Here is a 9,155-nt window from a genome sequence, read left to right on the forward strand (position 1 = left end):
TCCCCTACCGTATTCTATTTTCCCCCACCTTTATACAATTCCTTCTTTAACTTGTCAACGAAGTTGAAGCCAATCGCCACGTCTTACGAGTTTACCGGCTCTTTCACTTCTTCCTTATCTATGCCAACCGATAAATACATTTCATTCCATTTTGTACCTCCTTTTTAAAAATTCCACAAATTTTTAATATTTTTCCTCTGTAAACTCTATCATATTCGCTTTAGATCTCGGTTTATAATTCAATACAGAATTGCATCATGAATATTTGACAATCATGTAAAATATCTCTTCGCATCCCCACTTTAGAAAATTATACGATTATTAAAGTGTAGAATATCTTGTAACTTAAGAACTTTTAGAACAAAGTAGCTGTTAATTAAAATTTATGTGTGCGAATATCAATACTCTAGTAAATGTATGTTTGTCGAAGAATAAAAAATGGTGTATAACTTATTTGACTTAACCTTATTAATGAAATCATTGATATGATGGATGTATTTTTAAATAGATGCGCCTTGGCGCGGTTACAAGAGAATTTGGAAGATCATTGGTCACTCGAATAGAGATCGAACATGTGATGAAACGTAGAGGCAATGGTAAGCCAATAGCTTCTGACTGCACGTTATTTGCAACAGCGTAAACCAATCACCAAATTGCCCTAACGGAATCGACGTTGATACATCCCATTGGGAGAGCTGTTTTGTTCATCACTTGTAGGTTATCAATGATGCTTCAAGTGCCTCTCATGACGTATAAGACGTGTAATTTCGTGTTTTTTACATAAAGTAGTGAAACGTTGACCAGAGGCTTTGTGCATCGTAATAGGAGTATCGTATTTTATTAATCATCTTTTTAGAGGTATAGTATTTAAACTTGTATCTAGGTATAAACATTTGTGCAAGATGTCTTAGATATCCAGTACATTCATCGCATCGGTATGCAGATGATCGTCGGCTGAATTACGATATCATATATATTATTGCATATTTACTATGTTTTAAATTTCATACATCTATTTCTGTTTTGTTTATACTGTCACTGTTTTAAATTGCGATAAATAATTTTACATCCTTGTTTATTGCCTCGTTTCACAATTAACAAACAAATTGTTCCGTAAAAACATATTTTATATAGGTATACTTATTTTCAGCAAAATCTATACAAAATGTCTCTGTATCCAACTCTCGAAGACTTGAAGGTGGATCATATGATGAAGGTAAGATCAAACTTCTAGCTATATATATTTTTAACTGTAAAGTTATCTATTATTTCACATATTATATATTATATTTCGGGGATGAAAGAATATCGAGACTTCCCTTTTGGAATGTTGGGAAAAACCCCAATACCCTAGTCCAGACTTTTATTATAGCTACAGTTAAGTAAGAAAACTAAGTCTTAGTGTTCTAATCCGATTTTATGACAATGGGCTTGGGCTCGAAGTGACATAACGGGTCACTGAACGTAGCTACGGTCACGGGAGGGACGTGTACCTGACAGAGGTATGGGATAATTATGTAGCTCTCCTTAAAAACAAATATTAACCCGAGAAGTGGGAAGAAGAATATATAAGGGCAGTTCCACTTGGACTGCAGATCAGTTCATTCAGATAAGTTTTAATTGTACATTAAGTCATACGTGTATCACTTCATATTCGTCATCCCGTTGACCGTGAATTCGTTATCGAACTCAGGTTCGTTCCATTCGTTGTCGTCAACATTTCGACTATCCGATCGCCGTTATTACTAAATTCGAGTGAAGGTTCATCAAACGCCCAAAATCCCAACCTTAATCCAACATATTAATTTGCATATTAATTTATGTCATATTTGCAGGCTCAACTACAAATGGAGTCACAACACAATGTTTTACCTATATCGCAAGAACAAACTGAACCATCTGCACCTGCGCATAATACCCTTTCTAATATGTTATATCCTTCATTAGGAGAATATATGGGTTTGGAACTTACTGAAGAAATGATAGCACAAAATATGCCAGAATATTCTCATGTTAAACGGAATGTAAGTGATAGGACTTTAACTAACTTACAATTTACAGCAAAATAACTATAAAAAATCTATGTTTCAGATGATGGTACGTACACCTGTAACCTCAGGTCCTTTAGCAGGTATGGTTGCACCATTATCTGGCCAGTCTTTAGGATTACAGAGAGCACAAGTTACAAATGGTATAAGAGAAGTAAGTAATTTTCCATATTTATGTTATATGATATATATAAAATATTAGTATCTTATATCTTGAAAGGGAATAATCTTTTTATCTTATCGTTATAGTTGATATTATGCAAGGATAAAGATGGTAAAATTGGTATGAGAGTTAATAATGTAGATAATGGCATTTTCGTATGCCTAGTAAGGCAAAATTCGCCTGCTGCACTTGCTGGGTTACGATTTGGAGACCAAATTTTGAGTATCAATGATGTCTCTGTTGCTGGATATACAATGGAACAAGTTCACAAAATGCTCAAAAACGCTGACATTAATGGCATTAAAGTAATAGTAAGGGACAGGTCAGTTACATATCCTTTTTAGTCTGTAAAATTATAATTTTACTATTTTTTTATTAAATTTTGTCAATTCTAGACCATTTGAACGCACAGTAACAATGCACAAAGATAGGATAAAATATATTGGATTTCAGTTCAGAAATGGAAAAATAGTCTCTTTAATTAAAGATTCTTCTGCTGCCAAAAATGGACTTTTAACAAATCATCAAATATTAGAAGTTAACGGAAAGGTTTGTTACGACATAATAAATTTATATGTGTATTACAGTTAATAAGTTCGAATAATATCTTTTCCACAAAATGGTTTAGAATGTTATAGGGTTAAAAGACAAAGAAGTCACGGAAGAGATTGGGAAAGGCGGGAGTATAATCACGTTGACGATTATTCCATCGTATATTTTTGACCACATGATCAAAAAGTATATTTTCGTTAGTATATAACATTATGTCTAATTATATTGCAAATATTTTATCGAAATAATATTTTTCAGAATGAACAACAGTTTGTTGAAAACACTTATGGACCATTCTACACCAGATTTTTAAAATAGCCTTGAATTCGTATTTTAAAGTTAATTTTATATCTTATTTTTTTAGAGATATATATGTACGTCTTTCATATTACAATCACTATATATAAATCAGGTATAGTAGTGCGTTTATATTCCACATATATAAAAAGATATAATAAAAAGATAAAGATATAAGTCATATTAAAAAAATTAATATCTTTATATTACTTATTATTCGATTTTTTTAACTAAAAAGTTAATGGGAATAGTTGGAAGTTTTCATTATTTATCATATATAAAAGGAATGGTAATATATAAAAGTATATTTAGATCGTTTTTCATATTTACATAATACCTAACAAATATGTAATGCTTATTCATTTTATTATTTGGAATATAACCACTATTTATTACTATGTCCAGGGTATCTTTGTTATTTAAATAAGAATATTTGTTAATTCTTTTAAAAAAAAGGTTCATATCCTTTTTTAACAATTCAATTTATATGAAAGTATTTTAAACAATGACGCTTAATTATATTCGATATGTTTGTGCATATTTAAACAATTTCCATAGTATAAAAACTGCACATTACAGTTTTAATCTCTGATTTTTTATTACATTTATGTAATATTTTATCATATCTATTTTTTCTATTGATATAATCTTCATAGAATCTTTAGATAAAAATATAATATTTCGTATTGTATATTAGCAATGTGCCAATTCTGTACAAACTTGAAATAAAATGTATACTCCGTAGAATTAAAAGTTACTCAATACCTATATTTTGCTTTGTTCCTTTCTCATTCTTTATATTTTTGTCATTTCTTATCCTTATTTTGTGTTCTTTAATAAGTTTTCGTTCCTCCATGATTACTAATTTCCTCTGCTAATACGTATGTAATATAAATATGATAAACATCTCATAACGCACGCGCATTTGATATGCCTTAAACATGGCAGTGTGTGTTTTATTTGTCGTCCCTGCAAGTGTAGTAACACAACAATTATCAAAGTGAAATGTAGTATTAAATATTGTTATGATGAACGCGGGATATAATTGTCGGATTAAAGAATTATCATATATCCGTAATACCGCAGGCAAAGTTATTATCTATGTAAACCTAGGTACCGTAAAGTACTACTAGGAAGTGAGTGATATAAATGCGCTCGGCTATTAGTGTTATTTTGTCGAGTCCGGTACCCGACAACAAGATGTCTCATCCTGATTACGAGCAAACTGCTCATGATCATGCAGCATTGCTTCTACTTTTGAGGCCTATTGGTACACAAATCAAACAAAAGACTATTACCAGGTTATGTGAACGAATAATGAAAGCAGGCAGCAGATTCTCTGTGGCCGATTCTACTGGTGGAACGCGCGAAATTCTTGCTAGATTCGTTAGAGAACATCCTGTTGAAAATAACGATTGGGGAGATTTTCAAACTCACAGAAGATTGTTAGGGTTAATTACTTTTGGCAAATATGACAATCAAGTGGAGTTAAACGAGTTGTGCAGAGTCCATGAGACTTTAAAAGTAAAGTACAGTGCAACATTGTATGATTCACGTGCTATTCTTTTTGGGCCATTAGAATCAAATAACGCTCATGAACCACCAGCATCATATAGTACACCTTCGAATTTCAAAACCAGAGCTGTGTTTTATACAGACGAGACATGTCCTGATCTCGAAGTTCATGTAATGGAGTGCCTCAATTCTTTATTCTGGATTTTGGAATCCAAAAGATTAGAAAGATCAAGAGAAAAGATAGACAGGGTCTCTCTTTTACTAGCTCCTTTTGAAAAGAAAGATTTTATAGGATTAGATCTTGAATCTAGGAATAATAGAAAAAGATGTGTAGGTCGCATGACAAAACATTTGGGTGATTTATGTCTCCAAGCTGGTCTACCAGCAGATGCTTTGAGCAATTATAATTCTGCAGCTAGCGTACTACAAGCTGTAAATGATTGGTTGTGGCTAGGAGCAGCATTCGAAGGTTTATGTGCTGCATCTGCTTTAGTGCTATATCCAAATATGTGTAGAAGTCTTCCATTGCAGAGAAACTCTTCTCTTCAGGAAGGAAGTCCAGGTAAGCAGAGGTATGTATAGAACAAATTAATTTCAGAAATGGAAATTTAATGCTTTGGATAAAGAATGGATAATATTTCACTATATATAGAAGAGGTTCACAAGCTGTGGCAACTTTGCTATCACCCCCAGCTATAGAGGTGGTAAAGAGTAATATGCCACATATTTTGCTACCTGAAGAAATATCAAAAAAGTATCGCGAGGCAATAGTACATTACAGTAAATATCAATATGCTGGAATAATTGAGACAGAAGCTAGCTTTAAGGCTACAAGAATTTCAATAGAGCAAAATTGTACTTTACAAGCTGCTTCATACTTAAATAATGTCATACTTATAAATTTACCATTAAGCGAGCAAGAAAAAGTATGTAGTTTACGCGAGAATGTTTTTAATTTACTAAATGACAATAACAAGAAATTATACAATATTTTAGATTGATCGGTTCACTACATTATCAGATTTATACACAAGTTTTGGTTTTATAAGAAAAGCATCATTTTGTCTAAGATTAGCTGCAACAAGACATGTATCTCAAAATAATCCTAATCCAGATTGGCAACAGTGTTATAATTTAATGTTACAAGCTACTTCTGGATTTAAATTGTCCTTAGATCCTGTTGATATGTCTCCTGGTAATTTTTTTTATGACATAATTTTGCATCGTGTCGTAACGCGTTAGCGTTAAGGGAAAATTTGTTTGTATAGAAAACCATAGAGGCTGGCCAGTTATACAAATTCAGGTAATAAATGAACTTGTTACTGCCGCTAATCGCATGGGTAATCCAGCATTGGCGACAAGACACATGACATTTCTACTTCAAACAATGTACAATTACTTAACTCCTAATGAACGTAAAGAAACCGCTTTGCAACTTCAAAATGTATCTCAACAATGCGAAGGCGCTCCCGTACCTCTCGTAAGTTTTAGGAAAATGTTAGGATAACGTTTTCAGTGTTGAAAGTAAAATTACTCCCAATAGGTTTTAGATTCTGGGACAGTTATACCGCCTGCTAATTTAACAAATATTCCAAAAACTAAATCATTTATTTTAAAAAATATGCAACCACATCTTCAACCTCAAAAGATTGAAAGAGTCAAAGAAGATCATGGCCCATTTTTATTTACACCCATTAACTTTGGATCTTTAGAGAGGAAAAATATATCTAAGAGTAAAGTTGGTACGTACATGGATCGACTAGATGTTGCCTACAAAATTATATTATTTATAATTTACTATATAACAAATATAAATGATTACAGATTATTTATGGGTAGAAGGTGATATTTGCGAAGTATCCATGCAACTTATTAATCCCTTACCGTTTGAACTTCACGTTTCCAATATGAGGCTTCTTACAAATGGTGTAGTATTCGAGTCAATTCCCGAAAGTATTACGCTTCCTGCTGAATCAGGACCAATTGCGGTAACATTAGCGGGCAGGCCTAAAGAAATTGGAGATTTAGAGATTCTCGGCTTTAGTACGCATACATTAGGGGTGAAATCAAATTGTAGATTAAGGTATATGGAGGGAATGGTTCACTCTCAATATACTGTCGAGGTAGTTCCAGCTTTACCAAGAATAGAAGTAGTCACAAGTTTACCTCAAACTGCAAGCTTTAGCTCCGGAGATAATATAGTGACTAGCGCAAGTATATCACTATATGGTGGAGAAAGGTATGTCTATTATAAATAATTATAATAACAAATATATGACTGGAACCTAATAGCCATTTCTACGCTGTAGTGCCGAATGTACTGTAACAATTACAAATATTGGCCAAGTTCCTATCGAAACAATCGAACTATCAATACAATCAACATTAGACACATTACTCGAAAGTAAAATATTTAAATGGAGCGATAAAAATTTTATGGCACAGTTACCCATACAACCCGGCGCTAGTGCCAGTCTTACATTGTATTTATATGCGGCTACAGATTTTATAGCACCTACATCGCGAAATGGTAATATGATCAATTGCGTCTATCTTTTTCTTTCAATACAATGACAGTGTAATAAATTATTATATATTAAATATCTTTTAGATATTAGCAGCAGTACGTATCTCAGTCAGCCGAGCAGCTTAATGTCTCATTCAGGACACAGCTCGTTACCATCTAGATTAAGTTCCCCGTCGCATACAAAGAGACAATCCGAATTAACTTCCTCATTCAGATCAGGTTTAAGTTCTCATTCGGGCCATTCTTCTTTGGCAAGTTCGCGTTTATCCAAGCTCGCAGTTCCATTACATACTTCAAATGTTGTCGAAGGGCAATTGAAAATAAAGTATTCGGGTGGTACAGGTCTAACGGCAGGTTATTGTCGTATATCATCAGTTTTTATCACAATTGAGATGTTGCCTAGTGTACAAATTACAAATTGGGATGTACTTCCAGCAGAAACGTAAGTGTTTAACGAAAGAGTCGTATCTCATATTTCTATCTAAATACGTATACGTATATTTCCAGGCCGTCACAATTTTATCTTGTGTTAGATTTAACAAATATGACTAATCATGAAATGGAATTGCATTATACACAAACTAAATGTATATACATGGAGGGTAAAGAGCCTTGTAGAATTCCTGTACCGGTTGATAGATGTCCACTTAATAAATTATCAATGGTAATAAAGAATATCTTTTATTCATATTACAATTAAGAAATCTTACAATTAACAAGTAGTTTCTGTTTTATTGATAGTTAAATGGGGCAGGTGATATCGGAGAACTACAAAAAGTTTGTTCCGAGCATATAGCTTCATTAGTTGACCTACGGTGGCAATTATTGGGCACGGAATCGATCGGTAAAGCAACCCTTTCTGGCATCACTCTCACCCAAGATATGTTGGATCTCGTTAGAATGAGTCCCTTACAATGGGGTATGTTTGAATAATTATTTGTCGTATAATTATGATCCTTTAACTACCCTATATTAAATTGATAAATGTTTTTCAGAAATCAAAATAAACGATGTAACTGTAAAGGCACAAGATGAACTTACGTGTAGTTTAGGTGAATGCGTTAGTGTCGGAATAGGGATATGTAATGCTTTGGAACATCCACTAAGTGATCTTATGTTAACTATAAATTTTTATCAAGATCACCATAATGGTGTAAATAATTATCAATTAGAAACGAGATTATCCATTGCTGGCGCAAATAGAGTCATGCTTCCAGCAGTAAGTTATTTCAGTGATAAAAATATATACAGTCCTAATAATTGCATTTCCTTCTCTTTCTTTCTATTCTTTTTTAGTTACAGGAATATGGACGAGTTTATCACGAATGTCGTGTAGTATTCTTTACAGCTGGACAATATAAAATAGATATTCAATGTAGTAGTAAAGAGTCAACTCCAAATACGCCAGTTCTTTGTTCGGAATTGATAAACGCTGGACATACGTGGCGTTATATACCACCGATAGAAATAACTGTCGATGATTACTGATGTAAATGAAATTATTAAATGTGTGATTTATTAGACAGAGAGAAAAATAAAATGTATTTATGCTTTGTTATTATCACTGTATGCAGTAAGATGTAAAAACTTTTACCTTTTTTAATAAACTATCAAAGAATAATTGGTTTCTATGAATATTCCATTCCAATATATTTATATTTTACATATTTACTTTACAGATATGCCGCTATACGCGCTGCCGGTAAAAAGCATATTTTTACTACTGAGCAGCACACTCGAAATTCTATTTTGTTCTTCTGCAATTTGCCCTATATAGATTTCAACGGTAACTTCGTCAATAAGGTTTCCTTTTCTTTGATACAAAATTTTTTCGAATTTCGCGAAGATTATTTCTGGCTAAATATAACCCCAACCCCAACTAAAGTCTCAGTTTAAATTTTCTTTAAAATCGAACCTTGTGAATTAGTCTCTCGAATGTAACATACGTTACTGCACAACTGTCTTGATACATTTTTGCTTATGAAAATAAGTTGATCAAACTGCGCGTCAATCCTAGGGACGTTTTTTACTCTCCAAAGAAAGTTCTTTGCTG

General features: G+C 32.8%; 2 protein-coding genes across 4 annotated transcripts; both read left to right on the forward strand.

Annotated features, from left to right (window-relative positions):
* The first annotated feature begins 671 nt into the window (after positions 1 to 671).
* On the forward strand, positions 672 to 3,801 carry LOC100744671 (syntenin-1). Of its 2 annotated transcripts, none has more exons than XM_003494343.4 (8): positions 672 to 858; positions 1,151 to 1,216; positions 1,836 to 2,024; positions 2,092 to 2,202; positions 2,298 to 2,533; positions 2,607 to 2,760; positions 2,840 to 2,949; positions 3,022 to 3,801. In XM_003494343.4, exons 2-8 carry the CDS (start codon positions 1,166 to 1,168, stop codon positions 3,074 to 3,076), a joined length of 906 nt encoding a protein of 301 aa, XP_003494391.1. In that variant the 5' UTR covers positions 672 to 858; positions 1,151 to 1,165; the 3' UTR covers positions 3,077 to 3,801. The 2 variants fall into 2 exon arrangements, with proteins under 2 accessions (XP_003494391.1, XP_033180252.1); XM_033324361.1 differs by lacking the exon at positions 672 to 858 and adding an exon at positions 915 to 935.
* A 175-nt stretch (positions 3,802 to 3,976) lies between these two features.
* Positions 3,977 to 8,713, forward strand: LOC100744866 (protein brunelleschi). Of its 2 annotated transcripts, none has more exons than XM_003494345.4 (12): positions 3,977 to 5,147; positions 5,228 to 5,501; positions 5,572 to 5,770; positions 5,844 to 6,055; positions 6,119 to 6,317; positions 6,400 to 6,814; positions 6,885 to 7,105; positions 7,187 to 7,544; positions 7,610 to 7,766; positions 7,844 to 8,021; positions 8,098 to 8,321; positions 8,399 to 8,713. In XM_003494345.4, the coding sequence occupies exons 1-12, from the start codon at positions 4,210 to 4,212 to the stop codon at positions 8,588 to 8,590; spliced, it is 3,567 nt and encodes a 1,188-aa protein (XP_003494393.1). In that variant the 5' UTR covers positions 3,977 to 4,209; the 3' UTR covers positions 8,591 to 8,713. The 2 variants fall into 2 exon arrangements, with proteins under 2 accessions (XP_003494393.1, XP_012248652.1); XM_012393229.3 differs by having other exon boundaries at positions 8,405 to 8,713.
* The last annotated feature ends 442 nt before the right edge of the window (positions 8,714 to 9,155 follow it).

Source organism: Bombus impatiens, unplaced genomic scaffold (genome assembly GCF_000188095.3).
Source record: "Bombus impatiens unplaced genomic scaffold, BIMP_2.2 scf_2222, whole genome shotgun sequence".
NCBI lineage: Eukaryota > Metazoa > Arthropoda > Insecta > Hymenoptera > Apidae > Bombus > Bombus impatiens.

Coding starts and splice junctions, on each gene's coding strand:
- LOC100744671 (XM_003494343.4), top strand. CDS start 1,166: ATGTCTCTGTATCCAACTCTCGAAGACTTGAAGGTGGATCATATGATG. Junction 2,203..2,297: donor TTACAAATGGTATAAGAGAA/GTAAGTAATTTT, acceptor TTATCGTTATAG/TTGATATTATGCAAGGATAA. Junction 2,950..3,021: donor TTTGACCACATGATCAAAAA/GTATATTTTCGT, acceptor AATATTTTTCAG/AATGAACAACAGTTTGTTGA.
- LOC100744866 (XM_003494345.4), top strand. CDS start 4,210: ATGCGCTCGGCTATTAGTGTTATTTTGTCGAGTCCGGTACCCGACAAC. Junction 6,056..6,118: donor AAGGCGCTCCCGTACCTCTC/GTAAGTTTTAGG, acceptor TACTCCCAATAG/GTTTTAGATTCTGGGACAGT. Junction 8,322..8,398: donor ATAGAGTCATGCTTCCAGCA/GTAAGTTATTTC, acceptor ATTCTTTTTTAG/TTACAGGAATATGGACGAGT.